The 21464-nt window shown below is 51.3% G+C and overlaps 4 protein-coding genes across 4 annotated transcripts; 1 reads left to right on the plus strand and 3 right to left on the minus strand.

Moving 5' to 3' along the window:
• Window positions 1-2188: 2188 nt before the first annotated feature.
• Window positions 2189-4949, plus strand: SAPIO_CDS10742 (C2H2 finger domain-containing protein; the record flags this gene model as incomplete). Its single annotated transcript, XM_016784285.1, has 3 exons — window positions 2189-2260; window positions 2363-2745; window positions 2831-4949. The coding sequence occupies 3 exons, from the start codon at window positions 2189-2191 to the stop codon at window positions 4947-4949; spliced, it is 2574 nt and encodes an 857-aa protein (XP_016638515.1).
• A 701-nt stretch (window positions 4950-5650) lies between these two features.
• SAPIO_CDS10743 (uncharacterized protein) lies at window positions 5651-6152 on the minus strand (the record flags this gene model as incomplete). Its single annotated transcript, XM_016784286.1, has 2 exons — window positions 5651-5705; window positions 5872-6152. The coding sequence occupies 2 exons, from the start codon at window positions 6150-6152 to the stop codon at window positions 5651-5653; spliced, it is 336 nt and encodes a 111-aa protein (XP_016638516.1).
• A 1798-nt stretch (window positions 6153-7950) lies between these two features.
• On the minus strand, window positions 7951-9276 carry SAPIO_CDS10744 (uncharacterized protein; the record flags this gene model as incomplete). The annotated part of the gene is made up of 5 exons (XM_016784287.1): window positions 7951-8225; window positions 8297-8358; window positions 8429-8546; window positions 8613-8982; window positions 9043-9276. 5 exons carry the CDS (start codon window positions 9274-9276, stop codon window positions 7951-7953), a joined length of 1059 nt encoding a protein of 352 aa, XP_016638517.1.
• Window positions 9277-16294: 7018 nt separating this feature from the next.
• On the minus strand, window positions 16295-18030 carry SAPIO_CDS10745 (Uncharacterized protein; the record flags this gene model as incomplete). Its single annotated transcript, XM_016784288.1, has 2 exons — window positions 16295-17713; window positions 17797-18030. The coding sequence occupies 2 exons, from the start codon at window positions 18028-18030 to the stop codon at window positions 16295-16297; spliced, it is 1653 nt and encodes a 550-aa protein (XP_016638518.1).
• Window positions 18031-21464: the final 3434 nt, after the last annotated feature.

Genomic DNA, 21464 nt, shown 5'->3' on the forward strand with positions numbered 1-21464 from the left:
TGCGACAGACTAGTCTTGTTCTGGCACAAGAATTATTATCCGGTGAGCGTCTTGAGAAGTATCAATTGATGTATGCACATGGTTTAGCGCAGGAGTGGTGCCTGACTGAATTTGACAGCCTTAATATTTCGGAGAAGAGTTCGGTCTATTTTGATGAGGCTGACGTCTTCAATAAATCAAATACTGATCATCGCCCCCACGAGGCGTTTGAGCCGTGGCAGCTTCCAAAGCCAATAGACTCTTCTTGAAAAAGGGGCGGAGAAGGCGGAGGCATTCACATCTGACAGCTTCATTCCGATATAATTTAGAGTGCAAGAGAAAACGCACGCATTTCACGACATTGAGCAGAACCTCGCCCAGGAAGCGGCGGCGCAAGACTACAACTGTACTAAAGACTAGTATGTGGACTAAACGAGTACGAAAGAGTACACGGCGACAGTGTGCCACACAGGAAACCACCTGCGACTTACAGTGCACTACTGCAGCTCAGCGAGTTTTCGTCAACCAGACTTCGGGTTGTCGCCCATACTTGTGACCATTGAGCTCGATGGTTTGATCATATCGCTGCCTTACGACTCTGCCCAGCCAATCACCGTGGTCAATGCAAGTCCACACTCACGAAGTGCCACCAGTGAAACGGGCAAGATGGGAGACCTCCTGTGACAGCGGCCTTTTTTGGTCATGAGTTCGCGAGGTAAGGTCCTTCTGTTGAGCGGAAGAGAAAACCCGAATTGTAACCCCAGGGTAACCCGGTCGTACTACCATGCACCGACGCAGTCTTTGAAGGGCCCTCTTCTGGTTGCGCATTGATGAACGAGGAAAAAAGGTTGGAACATCGAAGGTTCGGGTGTTCTTCTTGCTCCTGGTCGGTGTTTTCCCCCTCACAATTTGATAGGGACCTTCCACCGACGACGCTTGCGTATCCTTGACTAGTGCCGCAAGGGTACTTCGTAGTGTACAAAGTACTCCGGCACATCAGGCTCAAGGTCAACCCAAGGTACACAGTATGAACATGGACCAGGACGAGCGGTCAATCAAAAGAGTGCACAAGGTCTTGAAATCTCACGATCCCCAAAGGATGACAGCGCCTCTCCTGCGAGGGAGAATTGGTTGAGCGTTCGGTAACAATTCGGTTGTGACACGATACAATTGATACCTTCCTTTACTTCGTAATTTTCAACAAGGCGATGGAAGAACCAGAAAAAAAGCCCGCGATGTCTTTGCATTATTGTGCCCATTTCGTTTTATGCCTAGAGATGTAAGGTACAACGAACTCCACCTTGGCAGGGAAAGCCTCACCAGAATTACCGCGTTCCTTCATCGAATCCTGCTTCATCCATGGAGCGAACTTGCTGAAGATCAAGCGAGGAGGTGTCCAGACTGTCCAGTACCAATCGTCGTCAAGTGGGGCTAATATTCAACCGTCGGTGTATCACTGTATCTTATCATGAGTACATAGCGAGCCATAGAGTTTTGCTGCTTGTACCAAGTACTCATGATGGAAAATGGTGGGCAATATCCGATGAGGCTGTGCAAAGTTCATTACGCACCTCCCTGCAGCATCCGTCGCACAGTGCGTGCTTCTATTGGCGTAAAAGCTACCTGGAAAGAGCAGGAAAGAGGGGCGAAAGGCGTGGCAAGCTGCTTGGGGTTGCAGCCTCGCAGCGAGACTGAGCAAGTCCCCAAGGCCTCTCCTCCCCGCCCGCCACTAGCCCGGCTTCTTAGCCCACAGCCTGAGAAAGACCAGCGTTCAGTGTCTACCCACCACCCCCCGAGGCAGGCCCTGCGTGGTCTTCCTGCGAAAGACCTCCACCTGCACCCGCACGTCTTCCTCGGAAATCTGGCGGGTTTGTAGCACCAGCCTTATTACCTTTTTGTCTCATCAATGCTCTTTTTCTCCCCACGCCCACGATCAAGGCTGCCAAATCCCTTCTTCGTCGTCCGCCTTTCCAATGTCCTTGCATAGATAACTCCGTCTATGTATTAGTGACCGCCAGTCTCGTTCTTCTCCCTCGACGATACCACCCACACCCCTTGCTGATATTTCGACCTCCGAACAGCTTCAGCATAACCAAAATTTTTGTGTCTTCTTCCTAACCGACTCACTCCGGCCCCTTTCTCCTCGGGCGCATTCTCTTCATTTTCAAACTTGCAAAGAAGAGAAGAGAGGGAAAAAAAAAAAAAAAGGATGGACCCTCCTAATAAGAAGCGGAGGTTAGCTCCGAAAGTGGACGCTCCTCCTGCATCAGCTCCCATCAATGTTAGTTCCTCGCCGACCCTCGCAGTGTGATAAGTTGGGCAATTGCTACGCTGGAAGCACTTCTCAGATCGTATATTGATTAACCTTCTCTCTCGTCTTTAGCCTCCGAGTGCGCCCGTCTTGGTTGAGACACTGCTCCCCGCCCGAGTTGAATTTGAGCGCTTCGCCCGTCACCTCCAAGATGCAGCTATGCTCATCCAGCGATCCGCGGAACGGTCGCCATACACCTCGGTCTCCGTGCTGCTCTTGAGATGGGAGGAAGACACCACTGTCGAATCGGACTTGGTTTCGCTCGAGAAAGTTTTCCGGGAACAATATCACTACCGAACTGAACGGTGGCACATTCCCACGGTGCCCAACCCCAGCATCAAATTAGGGGTGCAGATGGCATCCTTCCTCGACAATGCGAGACCAGATCACCTTCTCATAATCTACTATGCCGGTCACGGTTACCTCGGTGGAGATAATCAACTATACTGGGCTAGGTTGGTTAATCCTCTCTCTATCAGAATCCATCGGCTTCTTTTAGGCTTGGTCGATGAATCTTGCTGACCACCTTTTTTTTTACAGTAATAATCGAGATGATGCCGCCCGTCTGAAATGGCATGGCGTTCGTTGCCTTTTTGAAGATGCCCAGTCCGACATCCTTCTCTTCCTCGACACTTGCTCTGTGCCAGATGTACCTCTAACAGGGAGCCATGGACTTAAACAGGCAATTGCTGCGTGGGGTCCCGAACAAAAAGGAAGAGACCCTAGGGAGCGTACTTTCACAGCCGTCTTGGCCGACTGCCTGCAAAAGCTCGGTGGTATGAAGAACTCATTTACTGTACAGTCGCTCTACGATGCCGTTCTTGCCCAAAGAGAAGCGGAATCGGTGACCTTGACAAACGGCTCGGGCAAGCCTCTCTCACCATCACAAATACCCATCTCCTTCAATATCACACCTGGAAGAGGCCGGAGCATAACACTGGCTCCATCCCTGCCGACCACCACAGCTCCGCCAAATAACCAAGGACCCTCGCCGCACAAGCCGATTGACGGAGCCGACACCGAGCTGTCAAAGACGCAGGATCAGACGATTTCCCCGCAATCAGTGCACGGTCTTCTCTTTGACGAATCTAGGGTTCTTGCCTGCACGACGTTTGTTGGCGAGGCAAGTCCCGACATGGCGTATTTCAACAAATGGCTGGAGGATACGCCCGCCATCGCCGACAAGGTTGCCGTAGAGGCCATGTTCTTCGGGCCACCGACGATGCTGCTGATATCCATGGCGCTCCCTATATGGGAAGTTGTAAAGCATGACAAAGTGTGCATTTTTCTCGGATACATCGGATCACACAACTTCGTACATCTCTACCAACGCCTCATCGGATTCTCAGGGGCGCGGCAATCCGGTCGAGCCTCGGCGAAGGAGGTGGAACACGGTCGGATCCTTCTCGAAGCTCGGGAGGCTGCGGCGAGTGTGAAGCGTTCTAGACAAGATGCAGAGGCAGCTGATGGCGTCTTTCGGGGCCGGCCTGACCGTGATGTCAGCGTGATTGACGGTACACCCACAACGGGGTCGCAGGTTAGCCCATACGGCCCCGGCAGATATCCACCGCGGCCGGGCGTCAAGGACGAAGGGGAGGACTCGGCTGAGATGAAGGAAGCAGCCGAACAGCTCAAAGCGCTCAGCCATATTCGTCATTTGAGTAATGACACACCTTCCAAGCCTCAGAGGTCTTCCCTCCCCGATAGGGCTCCCGACCGCCACGGAGACTCTGGAGTGAATGGCAACAGCTTGGAGAGGCACGGCTTAGAGTACAGCACACCCAACAAGAAGCATGGCCGAAGGTCGATACCGAAACAGACCCCGAAGCACGAGACACGTTGCAATCTCTGCAGCCATGCACCGTTCAAGGACTCATCATCGCTTCGGAAGCATATTGCGGCTGCGCACACGCGACCATTCCCATGCGCGTTCTCATTTGCGGGATGCGAAAGCACGTTCGGTTCCAAGAACGAGTGGAAGCGGCATATCACCTCGCAGCACCTCTGCCTCCAGTATTATCGCTGCTCCGCCTGTCCGACTTCGACTGCCGAAGGCAAGTACAACGAGTTTAACCGGAAAGACTTGTTCACTCAACACTTGCGCCGCATGCATGCCCCGTTCGCCATTAAGAAGTCGCTGAGCATGGTCGACAACAAAACGCTAGCGGAGTGGGAGAGTCGTGTCAAGGAGATGCAGCAGTCGTGTCTCGTCCAGCGCCGACACCCGCCGCAACTTTCGGCCTGCCCCAAGTCGGATTGCCAAAGCGTCTTTGAGGGCCCCGGGTCCTGGGATGAATGGACCGAACACGTTGGCCGCCACATGGAGAAAAACGAAGGGCAGCGGCTGGGCGTGGACCGCCACCTTGCTAAATGGGCTTTGGAAGAGGGTATTATCGAACGCGACGAGAGGGGAGAATACAGGCTCGTGCAGGAGAATTTTACGGGAAATCGTGCGCAGGAGCAAACGAAGGATTCGATATCGGTCTCCCATCCAGACACCCTTGTGAGGGATACCAGCGGAACTGCCGCGTCCAGCGGGGCTAACTCGGGTAGTGGTGATGTTGACAGCGGTAGTAGTGGCGCCGCGGCTGCTGAAAGCGCAACGAAGACGCCTAGCAACGGGAACGAGGGCGATAAGATGGAGGTTGACGAACAGTAGAAGCCCGCGAGTCTCTTTCATCCACTGCCGGTTTCTTCCCTCTTCCTTTACCTTGGCGTCTTTTTTTTTTTTTTTTTTTTTTTTTTTTTTTTCACTTGTGTGCCTTTCATGAATGTCTGGTTCTCTATTTTGTTCAACCAATATGCGGAGTTCAGCAAACAGAGAGGAGCCGGAAATTCTCGGTTGGGTCTTTGTTTAAGTATTTTGAGCTTCAACGCATGGGAGAGTTTTCAAATCGTTAAGGGTTGATTAGGGTTGAGCGCAGGAATTCGTCTGGCAAATATGAGGTGCAATGAGCGTCATGCCTCTAGTGATGACTTGGAGTTGCGTTCTGTTAGAGAGAGAGAGAGAGAGAGAGAGATGGAGCTCTTCCCGTGAGGCACAGATTATGAGACATGGTAGAGGGTATTAATGATGATGCAATTGGGCGTTTCGGTAGGGGGCAACTAAGGCGCTATGCAACATAAAAGATGGAGAAGCTTTTGTCTGGTTCAGTTATGGTTCCCGTCACCTAGTTCTGAGGCGGGAGGAGAAGATTTATACAGACGATGTCTGGTTTCTGACACGGTAGTCCTCTTAAGCGTAGTTCTAAAGACGTGCACAATGTTCCGCTAAGACTGGTAGGGGAATCATTTTAATCGTAAAGACATCAATGACCATTCATAAATCGAGCAATAAGGTCAACAGAGACAACATGAGATTTAAAAGTCCTCCATCCTGTGCACAGCATATGCCGGCTCTTCATATGGATGTGCCCTGGATCGATAGTTTGTTAGTTTCAAAATGTCCCCTCCGCCTTTCACCCTCCCTAGCTTCAATGTTCGTTTTGGTCCTACAGCTAGAGAAGTTGCCAAGTCTCAAGGGGATAGAAAAGAAAAACACGCATATATATATGGTTAGGGGAAGAGGGGTAAGAACACACTTCTTCAAAGCTTCAACAGCCTTCCTCGCAACATCCTCCCCAACGCAAAGCGTCTCCACGCGAGCCTCCTCGACCTTCTCCAGATCCCCCGGCTTGCCGAGGTGGGGGTTGGCGGCGTCGCCGGGGCGGAACTGACCCGTGCCGACGGCGGTCCAGCAGCATTCGGTGTAGTTGCCGGAGCCGGGGTAGCGGCCGGCGCCGGCGGCGAAGATTGCGGTTTTGCAGGCCTCGAGGGCGGTTAGTGGGGCGTAGAAGATGAGGGTGAAGCGCGGGGTGGGCATTTTTTTTGTTTTTGTTTCTGGCTTGAGAGGGAGCGAGGTGCTGGGGGTATTCTGGTGGGTGACGGGAGTGACTGGGGGTTATCGGAGGAGTTCTCGTTGTTTTGGTGGGAGCTGCCAGTCAGTGAGCAAGGATGTGGCAGCAACTTGGATGATGACGATGGGGCGGGGCGGGCAATGTCTGTCGGGGGGATTCAAGATCGACGATAGATTGGGATTAGTCAACTCCACCAAGATGCTCGGCGAGGGAACTATTTGAGGGTTACACAGACGATGCAGAACTAAGAAGTTGATAGCGAGAGGGACAGAGGGACATGTTCCATCTGCATTCACTCTCACTTCTTTCACGAGCCTTCTATCGTATCGGCCAAATGTATCAATTGATGCACCCAAGGCCGCCATGTGCACCCATCGCTGTCATCATCTGTTAGCGGCGCGGGAGCAGCACGGCCCCAACTCCTCCTTCGGCATTGATCCATGCACTGAACTTCGTCAACGTCACCATCCATCGTCAGGTTAGCCCTCTAGGTCTGGGAAGTTCTGTTTTCCCCAAATACTAAACCAGCCGAGAAAGCATCTCGGCTTGTAGTATCTGCCACAATATCTAGTGGGTTTGGAGCTTAAGGTGACATACTTCGTACCTTAACCAAAGCCCTGGAGTGTTAACGCACCATTTGGTCAATTTACTTTTTTTTCGTTGTTTTGTATTTGCCGATTTTTCTTTCTTTTATTAAATTCACTTCCTGCCAACTCTGCCTTGAGATCCACGGAATACAGACTCCCATAACCCAAGGGACGCAGAGCCACTCCTACCTAGCTCCACGTCTGGTTTCTCCCAAACAACCTGAAACGCAGCTTCAAACTCCCGTCCAGTTTTCAATGTCCCTTCTTCCCCACCTGACAACCTGCCATCTTGACTCCGTACCGAAGATCAAGGTCTGCAGGGAATGGATATCCCACTTCTCTCTCTCTCGGCCGAGTCCAGCGAGAGTCGGATTGGTGAGAAAGGGCACATCTTCTTCGCACAGAAAAAACCTTCCACTTTAGAAGTCACACGCGTATTTCTCAAACGGTTTCAAAAACCCATACGTTTTCCCGTTCGCCCCTTCTCTTCGATACATACGAAGTATACTCATACATATTCAAATGCAATTAAGTAGTCTCCTCTCTGTCCAAGCTTTTTAGCTCCCATCTCCCAGACCGCACCAAATGGGGGGGGGGTTAACATGCAGAAAATGCCCAACAGCATTTCAGTTGAAGAAACGTGTGATAATGATAATGATGCCCCGAAAACCTGCCTCGATCCCCTTCGCCTCCTAATATATGCTCCTCCAATGATGATGACTGCGAAAATTCAGTCCAGAAAAGGAAAAGGAAAACATAAAATAAGTAAATAAAATGGTATCAACCCCCCTTATGCAAACCATGATGCGGCCCCCATCCCGTCGGACAAATGCAGAAGAGAAGAGTAGAACGAAGGCAGAGAAGTGAAAAGGGGAAAAACGGTGACGAGAAAGTCAATCGAAAAAAGATCCAAGCGGGGACCATCACCAAGTAGTCCCCTCCTAAAACGCCAAATCCCAGCCCAATGCACGTTTGCTGTTGTCCGCCTATAAACGCCTGACGCAGTCCACCCGATGTCGTTCCTCCCAGAAAAACGAGAATGTTATCCCCCCTGAAACTCCTCGTTGAATCATGGAAAAAGAGAAGCCAAATCCGATCATGTGTCGTGACTTATAAAACAATTTTGACAGAATCGTACACCAAATATCGACCCCACCTATATCGAATTGGATCCGGTTTAGATCCTCCAGGACCTGCCCGTTGTACTAGTAGGTGTCCTCGACATCGAGATCTTGACTGGGCTATAACTTTCCAGCTCCTTGGCGAAGGCCTCCTCGTCTTGCCAGCCGAGCGTTGAGCCGGTCGTCGGGGTAGGGATACGGCCTTGAGTAATTTCCGACGCGTTGGGGAGCCGGTTGACTCGGAGTAGGGCACGGAGAACGGGGATCGAAGCTGCCATGATGGTCACGGCGCACTCGGCAACGCCGAGAATAACGAGAGGCACGGTATTAACTAGGACGAAAGAGTGAATATGTTAGGCACACAGTAAAGAATCCGTAAGCGTTTTGTATACAGCCACTTACTCATATCTGAGTCGGCCATGGCAGGGAAGGTGGGTGTCTTGGCGAGAGACGTGAGTCCGGCACTGGAATCAAAGTCATGTTAGTTCCGGATAGGCCCGTGGAAGGAGGAATGAAATGGCTGGCTCCACTTACAAAACACCCATGCTCATGCACACCAGCATTCCAATTCTCTCCTTGTAGTTCATGGTGTTCCGGCGGATAATCTTCCAAGGGAGCACGGCAAGAGAAATGTCGGCCATACCGGAATATGCTAATACTTCGGGATCAGTTGCTATTCTCTTGGAGGGAATAGGTCCGATTAGGGAGGGATGCTTACCGGAAACGACGCTATTGAAAATGACAATAACCCACTTGTTCCAGCAGGTTCCCTCGATCCAAGGATTCGAGGTCCTCGCCACGGGGGTGCACTGGAGCCACATGAGGATGGCGGCGGTGTGCATCGTCACGTTCACGGAGATGATGACGAACCAGATGAACTTGCGGACGCGGCCACTGTCCGAGATACGGAGCAGCGTAAAGGCGAAGCTCGTCTTGCTCCATGCCGCCGAGAGGGTGGAGAAGCTGCCGGATAAGTTAAGAGTAAAGAGAAGATCCGCAAAAGTGGCGTTGGGGAAATCGTAAATGTGTTTCCCGAAGCCATATCCAGCTGCGACGGTAATGAGGGATCCCGAGGTGAGAATAGCGAGCTACAGAAGCAAGGTTAGTTTTGTGAGAGCCTTGAATGATCCGTGTCTTATAAATCCTACCCATGAGATCAATAGCATGTAATCATCCCACCATAGGTTGCGTCCTCGAGACTTCTTGCAGTATATCCTGAGGGTGAAGAAGACAGACGCCAGGCCGATGAGGATCCAGATGATGACTTTCAGTTCGGTAACAACTTCATTGTGCGGAAGTTGGGGTTGTGCAACGATGCCGGTAAATGAGCTTGCCTTCGCTGTTGCGCCGCTCGAGGGCTCCTCGCCGATGGTATCTGACATTGTGTAAGTCCGTTGTGTCTTGCGTCTGTTGGCCGATATATAAAAGAACGTTCTGTTCGTCCGTGATATGGTTGTGGAAGGGCTTGCTCTTTCTTGATCTAAGGAGAAGCCCACTTGAGTTCCTGGTATATCTCCACGATGATGCTTTCGAGATGTTTGCTAGGACTTGGGATGTGTGTTTAAGACAAGAAGAGTCAAACCGGGACTTGCAATGGATGGGGAAGAGGTGGTATATAATGATCCAGACTTATTTCCCAGGATCGCCCGGCAGGGTCGTTGGGATCCGCTCCGGATGTGCTCTTCTCATGCTCGCAGTCAAGGGTAGCGGAGGGAGAGAGGCAGGAAAAAAAGGCTTTGACTCTTCACGTCCAAGCACATGGAGTAAAAGTGTGTGGAGAGTAACCCGTCCGGGGGGGCATGAAAGCGACAGAGTAGTGTGTACGAGGTATGGAGGTAGGGTATGCTAATCAGCAAGGTTGTCTTCTGGCACGCCCCTCCTCCTGACCTGAATCCGGGCTCGTCCCATCTCGAAAGGTGGGTGAGTGTTGAATGATCGCCACTCTGACCCTGTGCCGGGGGTGTAGGTAGTTCCATTGAGAACGCCAGGTTATTTGACCTTTTGGTCCGACAGAGTCTTGCTCGGACTCAGGCCGTGTCCCTCAACGGGGCAAGAGTCCGGCTGACCGTTTCTGGGGTAGTGGAGAGGAATGGCACCCTCTTACTTCGAACTTCGTATGAACGCTCGAGCAAAACCGGTACACTACGTGTACTATAGCGTCGACACTAGCAGGGGATAAAATCAATTGTAGCCAGAGCTAGAGCTGATAGAGCAAGGTCGAGAACTGGCGATTCACGTCTTGGTGGCAGGTGATTGGTGGGATCAGGTTGAGCAGTTGGAACGCTGATACCCTTAAAATTCGAAGTCTTGCAGGCTGCATCAAGTATAAAACTTTGGGTCACCAACATCAACTTGTTCCATCATGGATCCGTCATTTGGCAGTTGGCACATTGACAGCCTAGGGTAGGTGCACAGACGGGGAAGTACTTTCTATTGACTGACACCAGAGGATCTACTGGCCTGTACATTGGTTATAGTTGTGTCTACTCTCACGACAGAGTCCTGGTAAGTACACCAGGGTCTAGAGTGTCCTCGGTGGTACGAAGTACAAGTGCGAATAATTACATCCCCTAGAACGCAGAACGGAGACTTGGAGGAGCCCGATTTCAGGACCCGAGAGTCAGGGCCGCCCACTTCCCCGACTTGACATCTTCCCCCACCGGATCGCACGATGTACACGTATTTCGCAACTGTTAGATTCTCTGCTAGCATTCTTTTTACTACTAGCAGTAGTAAATACTAGACACTAGACAGAAACTCCACGTCAAAATCGAGGGACTCCTCAACTAACCAAGCACAGTCGGTTTACACTGGAGTTAACTAAGCCTCGTCGCCCGACGAAGCAACAACGGCGAGGTGCAAGGCGACAAAGAGTTACAAGCAGGGCTGTGCTGGGGTGGTTTGGATGGTTTGGATCTGATAGGTCGCAAACCTGAGGGGAGAATAGACGTGCTGGAGACTGGCAATGTCAAATTTGAAATTATTTACATGCAGAAGATTCAGTAATGCTCTTTTTCCTGTATTGGAATTGAATGCATTGTTAGTGGCGACATACGAAGGAACACGGCCCCGAAACCTGAGACAGATGTGTCGTAGATCTGCGGAGGCTTGGAAAGTCTATGGAGCGTGCAGCATTTTTCGTCCTGCAGCTCATGGCTTAGGTAGGAGGCGAGTGAAATGTGCCAACCCTTCACATCGAAACACTTCTGATACCATTTGGCTAAACGATAATATTGCATACCGAAGAGGCTCGACACCCTCTTCCCCAATATTCCACACGCTTTGTCGCACAGCCTCGTGAATTGGTCGGATGGAGGGACAGTGAGGACATACAATGTAATGGAATCCCACAGTGGCCTGAGCCACGCCAGGCAAAAAGATTGATTGATGGTTGGGTCTTGGTTTCCAGGGGTCTGATGCCGGTATTTCGAAGCGACCCGTTCGCTTGCTCAGGTGGGTTAAGCTACTGCCCAGCAAGAATGGGTTCTCTCCTCCGCGCCTCCAGTTACGCTTTCTGTGCACTCACACATAGAGCGGCGTACGAAGTAGATTAGATTATTTACTCAATGCATCAATCGCACCGACATCCCGGCTAGACGTACGTTCTAGCCCTCACACAGCTTGATTTTGTCCTCTCAATCCGAAGCACCTGCAACCTTCCTGCCAGGATGCGCGACATGCAGGGCGAAGCACCCGTCGTGTGGTTTACAACCTGACGAATGTGAGTTAACCGACTCGCCCTAACACCGGCAGTCACCCGCTACTCTCACTAGCTTAAATGGCGAGCGGTCCGAGCAGCCCTCCCGCCTGGCAATAGAGTCTTAAAGTTTCCCCATGGGGTGTGCCCCTCGGTGTCACAACCTGGCAGGCCAGGTTTGCCCCGGGAGAACGCACGAAGTATCATGTCACGGATGCAGCCTGGCTACAACTCATGCTCAATGCCCTTTTTAGCGTGGTGATAGTGGAAACTCTTCGAATCGAACCGCCTTTGACAATGCCATCCCAAACTTAGTCCCTGTGAGGTCATGTCAGACACTCTATGATCCAGCGCAAGACTATCGGGGGCCAAAGTTCCTAGGGACACTACCTCAGGACTTACTGGAGATGCTCTGGAGCGGATGCTCCGGACTCGATTAGTGTTCTAGGACTAGTACCGTGTACGAAGTATGTCACGATACTTTCTCCAGGTGGCGGGGTAGTTGAAATTTAGCCGGAAGACCCTGGAAATAATGCCGTTAATCCCGCCTGTCACCAACCCTGCTTGGTGACGGGTTTTCAGGGTTCAGAGTCGAAGCGTCACGCCAGACCCCTTGTCTTGGGTTCTCACCACTCGGTGAGCCTCAAGATGTTAGCAATGCTGGTAATAGTCAACGGTATTAAGAAGCCACCGGACAGAACAGAACAAATTGATCATTATTACTTGCATCGGTGGACGGAGTAAGTCTGCCACGTGCCACTCGATCCACGACTGCTGCCAATATCACCAGCAGTTTCTGCTATAACCAACACCGGTAAACTCGGGAAGAAACGCAAACCGTACTTCCCAAAACGATCTCAACCTGTCCTAGTTTTGACGACTTGACGAAGCATCAATTTGACCCCTATTCCTATTCTCCACCCACTCGGTCCACACTACTGCATTGACCCTGGACTAACTTCGCTGATGAACAACCACGCGGGGACGATTAACTATTCGAGTAATGACCGTCAAAGAAAGCAAGGATGCCAATGCATCTGCGCGTCGAAATCAAAGCCAGCCATCATCTTTACACCTCGAGGCGAAGTCGGCCCAGGGCACACGAAGCTAGTCTAACCGGACGCTTCTTCCTTCCACTTACCGCAACCACATCCTAGAACATCCATTTATGAGTACATGCATACACCACTGCTCCATTCAATCATATTCAACAGTCAACATAGCCGGGGACCTCCTTGCTTGGTGGCGTCTTTGTTTCGTGTGTGTGCACGCATGTGAGAGTTATGCTCTTAAGCCACCAAAATCACCTTGATTCTGCACAGACAGCTAGGATTACCGTCTCGTCCCGCGAACCCTTGGTCAAAGTCAAAGCAATTCTCGAACACTTTAGCTAGCGCACTGACTCTCGCCTACGTGTGTCCCCGGAACCAGGTCAACTCTCGATTAGCGAGAGTCCGTGTTCCTTGCAAACGTCAAGAGGGACAAAATGCGTTATTATTCCTTCGTGCTTGAAGATGGAGAGACTCGAGCTCCGCTCCTGGTGCTACTTCGTCGTGACTCGCGGGTGTGCCCGAGATTTGGGCGGAGTTGCTCCCCGGACCGCTGTGTCCCCGAGCTCGGTCCACTTGTGCGACATGTCCCTACCTCTCGCGCGAAGATGGCCCTTGATGAGAGGGCCTTGGGGTTGTTCCCTATCACCGGAAGTGTCGTCAATGCAAGGGAGCTAAGGAGCTTGATACTTCTCTGTCGTATGACGTTGACTGGGCTCATCCCCTCTCCTCCCCATCTCCAGAATGCAAGTTGATGTTATGTTTGTCGAGCTTGTGTTTGAAGGGGAATCAGAGGCCAGTAGAGGTGATGACCGCCAGTGGCTTGCTTGGGCAGAACGCGGTGCCCCTCTTGCCCCAGACTCAGGGCAAACGCAAGCCCAGCCCCTTTCACCAATTCGGCTGGCACTGACTTCTCTTAGAGAGCAAAGACATTTTTATCTTCCCTCCTTAAAAAAATCAAACTTAAAATAGCAATGATTCAACGACGTAGACAATCGCCCCAATGTAGATCTGCAAAATAACTCGGACCTCCTGTGAACGAAAGGCGTTAGCCTCTTGCAGCAGACGTCCAGGATTTGAACCCTTCACTCTTCGCCCTTCTGGCATCTTGACATCCCTGACATTTTGACATTTTGACATCTCGACGGGGGTTTGACACACGCTCGGGAATTAGCTCGGGCAGTTTTCCTCGGAGACGAGACCATGTTGCCCCTTCACCAATTGTCGTGGGCCAGGATGTCCGGGTGTTGACGAGATTACTGATGTGCCAAATGGGAATATTTTGGAAAGAGTAGGGTCAATGTTCTTTTTGGATAGAGTTGGACGTTGGAACTGGGACGGCCCATGGCGACAATTGGAGTTGGCCATCTGACTACAAACAACATTTGATCAATTGGCCAATGCATCATTCCAATTTGTCCACGGGCGAGTGCTGTCAATGGTCGTAGAGGAGGCCCTCAACCCCATCTCACCTCCATTGGTGATGCCTTAACGCTCGATCCAGATTCACAGACATCATGGTCCTGTCCTTCTCGTACGATGAACGTCCAAAACACATCTTCAATCACCCGTTGTGAAGAGTCTTTGGCTTTCAAATATCCATCGCAACGTAATATCCTCGGCCCACAAAAGCATATCGCACAGCGCACCACGTCGACCGGGGAAGTGGTGAGGTGAACTGACCTGTCCCGCATCTCCAGTAAACCGGTTTATAGCCCAAAGCTTCCCGGCACGGCGTGGAACCATAATTACTTGCCTTCTGCATAGTTCGACTAACGATATGAACCCACCAGAATAACCCGAGAGACTTAAAGCCAACATAAAATCCCAAGATCGATCCTTTAATTGGATCAGTTCCCTAGCGATATAGGCGCCAAGAGCTGCCATGCTACCGCGCGTTGGCGCTGTTTAAACCACTCGGAACGGCTCGGGGCGGGGCTCCGGGCAGAAAAGTGCGAGGTCGCAGGACCGTAGGCTCATTCTCCCCACGCGAGCCTCTAAAATCTTGTGAAACTTCAAAAACCCCACGACCGTTGAAGACTTTTTCGAGCTTTTCCGGCCCAGAAATCCCCTCAGATTACACGCACACGAGGATGCAGGGCAGGTGGGCCGTTTGCGTTGGAGCACAGGACAAATGTGGGATTTTGATGCAGCGTGGGCCGCGGCTTGTGTTGGTGGAAGACCACTTCCCTCGCCTTCATAATTCCGCGGTGAGGGGAGGGGGCGGGATAGAGATGGATAAGGTCTGAAGGGAAGGGGATAAAGAGAGCCGCCCATCTCCTTTACCAAGCTTCCAGGTGTCCAGGTGGGTTCATACTTTGGGACGATTCATGTGGTTGATCTGCAGTTCAAGCCATTTTACACTTTCCCCTTCCCACATCCTATCCGCCAAGCACTCTCGGCATCTAGAACCGGAACCGCAGATTATCACTGAAGAAGAACCAAAAGGAAACACGCATATCCACGGTTCACTTAGTGTGCCGAGCACCGAAGGTTGAAAGAAACGAAAAGAAAAGAAGGAAAGAAAGGGACAATGAAGCTCCACACATATATTTTCACCGTCGTCTCCCTCCTCTCCCTCCCGGCTACCCTGGCCATCCCGACTCCGGATACCACTCCCGCCCTTGGCATCACAAACCCAGAAAAACGCCAGCAAGCCTGCCGCCCCGGAGACTACTGGTGTGCCATCATCGGCGGTGCGCCACCCTGGTGGGGTATCGTCGTATGCAACCCAGACGGCCGGAGCAACAGGCTGCAGAACATATGTGGAGAGACGGGCTGCTGCGAGATGATTAATGATATCCCCTATTGCGTTTGTTGAGGAAAATAGGGCGGGTGCTTGGGAGATGTCGCTCGACGATGAGGGTTGATCTTAATGTCTGTGCTCTGGATCAGAGGAAGGGCTAGAAGAGAAGCTTAATGTGGCGTTTTATACATGAACCTGTGTCTTTCTTTATTTACTTGTTTATAATTTTGGCCAAAGGGGTCCGATACCGATGATCGATGATCGAGGGGTGGAATGTGTGTCGATGCTGTTGGTTTCTGTGGCTGAAACGCTGATCAAGATCTGGACAGCCGGCGTCAACCACGAAGACGGGCAGAAACCGCAAGATGCTGCCACCTTACCTTTATGCCTAGTTTTTTTTTTTTTTTTTTTTTTTTTTTTTTTTTTTCTCTTCTTTTCCATTATTTGGTGGTAGCTTAACCATTGGGCCGGGTCGTAGATTTCGGTCAGACTTTACTTCGTGGAGTACGGTATGAGATTAACAATGAAGACTCCTGTGTTGTATGCTTGCCCGTCCGTGGAGTAACGATGAGGATGGACCTACTACAATGTTCTCTATCTGGAGTTCTTTCTAATCAACTGTCACTACACAGGGTAAACATGCTGCTCAAGCAACAGCATCGATGCACCCGACCGTGAGTGGACCTTAGCTATCCGGGAGAGACGGGTTCCATTTCACTTCAAGTAGATGCTTCTAGGAGCCCAAGTGTTCCGGCTAACAGGAGAAACGCCATCCACATCATTGCATATTTGTACGTCTATAATACATGCTAAAATAAAATACAGGTCATGAAGAAGGGTATCAATGATGCCATGCAGAAAGCGAGTGTTCCCAACACAAGCATGCCAAAAAAACAGACAAACTCTATCTATACCTGGAAATACCCAGTCCACAGCGACTGAAGCTTTCCACTGGGGTCATACCTCCTCGAGATGGATTTCAACCTATTGAAACTCTCTTTTCCGTAGCTCTCAAGTACCTTCTGCTCGCTCCCCGCGTAGTTCATGTACACCAAGCCCTTGTAAACGTCCTTCTCCTTCGCAAGAGCCTTGACCTCATTGATGAGCTGCTTGCAGCTCGACTCGACAACAGAATCAATGGAAGCTTCGTCCCATGATACCGTCACTTGGACTAACATGAGGGGACCCTCTTCAGGCTTCAAGTTCAGTGCGTTTCCTCCGTTCTTTTGCATCGCCTCGATGATATTGGTGGAGATGGGCTGGAAGACGAGGAAAGGCGTGAGAGGAGTGCCATTGGCGGCGGCGAGCAGGCGCGAGACATGGGCGTCAAAGAGGGGTAGGATTTCGACGAATAGATCGGCATTTACAACGCGGACAGTGGTGTCCCACCAGGTCTGGCGCTGGCCGTAGGGTTGGTCGATATTGCGGGAAAGAGTAGAAACGTTCGCGACTGTTGTGCTGGAGAAGATGGCGTTCGGTTGGTTCTTAATCTTTTCGAAGACGGGGGGGATAGACTCGGGAGGAGAAGGGGGTGTGGAGTGGTAGAAGGATGTAAGCGCGATCTGGCCCCCGAGCGCGGGTTGGTTGGTGAGGACAAAGTATGTGTGGGCTCCGGGGTCTGAGGGGAGGCCAGATATCGTGAGGTCGATAAAATGAGGGATGAGATCAGCGGCCATGGTGCCGGGGTAAATGGAGTCGCTGGACCAGAGGTCGCCCTGAGGAAAAGAGGCGAGGTCGAACCGCGTGACGATGCCAAAACTGGACCCACCACCTCCTCGTAAAGCCCAGAATAAATCCTTGTATTCCGTGGGTGACGCCCTGACAATCTTTCCAGACGCCAGGACGACTTCAAAGGCGCGGACGTTGTCACACGCCCAGCCTCGCTTCCCAGAAAAGTACGAAATGCCTCCACCAAGGACAAGACCACTAACGCCGACATCAGCGGCTCGTCCACCCACGACGGCGAGACCCAGCGGCTCAAGAACGGTAGATATTTCTATCCATCGATTTCCGGGGCCGACCGAAACGGTTTCGCGGTCATCAGACACTGTGATTTTGTTGAGGTTGCGGAGGTCAATGGTGATTCCACCCTGGGCATTTGATGCGCCGGCGAAAGCTGTATGGCCGCCGCTCTTGACGGAGAATGGCACGTTATGGGACGTAATGATTTTGACTGCGGCCGACACCTCCGTAGTACTTCGGGGCGTGACAAAGCAGGCGGGCTGTACTTCGGACTGTCGGTTGGACCAGAAGGTGTTGGATTCGGCGTATGCTGTTGAGTTGGGGAAAGCGACGGCACCTGGAAGGGCAGCAGCAAGGGCAGCGCACTTTAAAATTGAATAGACTATTAGTGTTCTGAATGGGGTGCCTGAGTTTATTTTCTTTGGGGCCAAAATGTTCATTTACATACAGGATTGAAGCACGGGGGCGACGAGGCGGCCATGCTCAAATAGAGCGGCGCCGTCGCAAAGACGAGCTGAGAGGTGCGCATAGCTGGAGAAGTATGGTAGGTCCTGGCAACGGGCTCTACTCGGTCTTCGACTTTCGAGAGGAGGGATGGAAGAGACCTGTTGCGGTTCACTCGGTGTGGATGTCGCCTTCGTCTGCTGACAGCAGGGGCAGCTAGCACGACGCCTTTCTCCATCATGAATGGTTGCTGTAGAGAACGGTCGACAGATTATATATTAAGAGAGTAAGCCGGAATATTGGCGAGGAGACTCTCTTCCCTTTCTCGCTCTCCTTTCTCCTCGCTTCCTTTTAGCGAAATATTGATTGCATCTGCACAGGCCCGCTGTGCCCTACGGTTCGTCTGAATTCCGAAGGATGGTTGCGATGGGTGTCACCTTGGCCTCAGGGAGAATGGGCGCTAGTAGATGGCGTCGTGCCAGGAAATAAGAATAAAGTGGTAGGATTTGAGGACATGGATGGTGACATCTCGGACACAGAGTTGTATTATAGGCTATTGACTGCAGGTGTTAATGGCAACAACCTTGGAAGGCGGGAGAGCCATGGCTTGGATATCCCTGCAGAAGCACCATCATTGATCAATGGCTTCGGAATCTGACACTGCCGTGCCGCACTGACTGGGGCTGGAAGGAAGCAGATCCGAGAGCGGTGAGCGGGGCCAGTCCAGACCGGAGCCCGGACATCTTGTCGCAACAGGGCTCCGCGAATCCAATCGGGTCTGCATTGGTGGGTCGAGGGTGCAATACAGTCAAAATTTCGGAGCGAGCAAAAAAAGGAATATTGAGAAGAAATCATCCATCCACATTAAAGACCAAAGGCGCATTGCACAGTTTGAGTCGTGGGAATGGCCCCAAGTTGGACCTCAATGTAGGCGCGATGCAGGTTTTGGCTGGAGGGGGAAGGAGAGCGGGAGGTGGCTCATCTTGAAACAAAACTGCGCACATCCGATGCAGTCTTAGGGCTGGGGTGGATCGCCAGCGAGGCGGGTAGAGCCAGTCCACCTCCTGTACCCCAACTACTCCCAAACGCGGCCTTCTACTTTTCCGTGACATCGACACGGGACATCATCGGTATGGCTGATCTGGATACCGAGCTGGAAGAAACAATTCTCCAAGCTGAGCGAGGTTATCAACGTACGATCTAGAAAGAAGCTGATTCCATGATGAGAACTGTCGAATCGGCCCAAAACATCGGGACGCTTGCTCTTCGATTCCGATCTGCAAAGCGCTTGTAGTCTTATGATGAGTTGAAGAGATCTCTCCGCGGCCGAGTAATGTTCCGCGCCGCAGCTTCGTGATTAGCTAGGAAGCCGGTCGCACATTCATCGCATCCCTGAGGTTGCACTTGCATATCGGGCACATCGAGTTCCGGGAACTGCCTCGGTGGGTGATGGGAGACCTGGTATGACCGATGGCCAGAGTCAGGATCACAAAAAAGATATTTGACCTTCTCCTATGAGGCAGCAATTCGATTAATGAAAGGATTAATTCCATGGTCTAAGCGATCGTTTTTCTCGTCTTCCGCCTTCGCTTGTCTCAGCATTTAACCTGGGCCTTGGTGTTTCCAGGAAGAGTCAATCAATCATCTACAGGGTTCGGCGAAAGCCCCTCAATGTCCCCAGACCGACTCCAAGATGAACTTAAAAAGGAGTAGACGGAGCAGGCAGTGTCCGCATGGCACGCCGGACAGCGGCTACCCGGTCAGCCGAGTAAGTTTATTATGTGAATGGTCAGTCTTCGGGAACTCCCGAGGACGCTCAGGACCAATAAGCCATCCTGTCGGGAGGCAACAGCCCCCGGAAACGGCTTTGGACACATCATAATACTGCGCACCACGGCAAGCTCATGCATCATTTCTCCCTTAAAGCTGTGAGTGGACGACCTATCGCTCAATCGAGGGAGGACGTTGTCGAAGCCGGTCCTCGTATCGTGGTGATAACATGTCCAGACAGCCAAACTCTGAAAAATATCAAAGCAAAGATGACAGGCACTGTTGATGGGAATGAAATGGCAAGGGGCTTGTATTTGACCATGTATAGATTGCATTTACAGGTGGTCGTGGCTATGTGCAGAAATATGCCTGGGGGCGGCTACACTTACATGGTCAATATCAATCCCTCTGGCTCGTCCAACATGCTTGACTCCTATGACCTTAACGGAGCAAATCGAAGTAATGCCCTAGCTGGCTCCGCTTCTTGCCTCCCGCCCAGATGCCTAGATAAGCTGAAATCGCCCAGATTGAACCTTTCTTTTCTGTATTCGGGTTGTTTGTATTCCTCGATAGTTGGATAGCCTCTTCGAGGAGTGCTTCATCGACCGGATTCTACGAAGTATCCTCAAAACTGGTGCCCTCATTTGGGTGAGAGAGCAGTTTACATATTTGCTTCTCCAACAGACTCATACGATTCTAAATGCGACATATTTCTGGCGCCTTAGCTCGTAGAACTGGGCCATCTGGAGAAGCATGAACGCTAGCAGTGGTAAAGTGAAGATCTAAAAAAAAAAAAAAAAAAAAAAAAAAAAGATTGAGAATCTCCGGCATGACAAGCTCTCGTATACCACATAGTTCTGGAAACCCCAGGCTGAGCCTGTCAGTTGTATGCGATCTAACAAGTCAAGGTTGAGTTGGTTGCTCTGAGATTGAGCACGGACGCCCCGGGAGGGCTGGGTCGCCAGTAGGGGAGCTTTTGGAGGTCTGTTCAACACGGCTCAGACTGGGACGACTTCATAAGCAGGATTCCAAATTGTACCGAATCGAACAGTCCTGAGAGATCGCAAGAAGGATCAAGCCGTTGCAGTCACAGCATTGAGGAAGAGTCCCAAGAGTTGAAGTTGGAGGGCGGCACCAAGAAGTATGTGGAGCAAAGGGATGCTGCAATGGTACCCTCACCAAGAGAATTAGTCATCGGAATGATCAACGGAACTGCGTCGGAATTCCACCCGAATCTAACGACAATTGTACAATTGTAATCTACCACCTTGAACTTGCAATGACTGAGTTTAATTTTGAGTTTACTGCGGGGCTGACAAATGCGGAATGCAGCTTCCCCGAGTTGACAAATGGCAAAGAAGATCGGAGCCGTAGCTGCCGACTTATTTCGTGCTTTCCACCACACACGCGACTTGGAGGGACGGCAAGAGATGCGGGGTGCACAATCAAGCAAGTTCTCACACTACTTCATATTAGATAGCGAACTGGGCTCAGGAGCAACTTGACCAATGACGCGGGGCAGAAGTTGTGTGTGTGAAGACATCTTGTGGACTGTGGGTAGCAAATTCAAGGTTCCACATCTACACCAGTCTAATGGCGACATCTGCTTTCCATATTGCTAAAGATATCAATTGGGGGTGAATACTTGGCTTTACTATGGATTCCGACCTTGCGGCACTCCGCCTTCACTTGCGTGCTATCGCAATGGCTTACTGGGGTCGAGTATATGAAGGCGTGGATCGCCCCAAGCTCCTCGAATCTTCGATACTCCCCACCGCCGTCAACTAGTGAACTACTTTCTCATAGCTTCTCTAGCCCACTTGGATGCTGTATCGGTCCTCTTGCCTCGACTGATCCGAGCCTCTTTTCCCCAATTCGCTACATCCCACTCATCTGCCCATC

Source organism: Scedosporium apiospermum (genome assembly GCF_000732125.1).
Source record: "Scedosporium apiospermum strain IHEM 14462 chromosome Unknown SEQ_SAPIO_0176, whole genome shotgun sequence".
NCBI classification, from domain to species: domain Eukaryota; kingdom Fungi; phylum Ascomycota; class Sordariomycetes; order Microascales; family Microascaceae; genus Scedosporium; species Scedosporium apiospermum.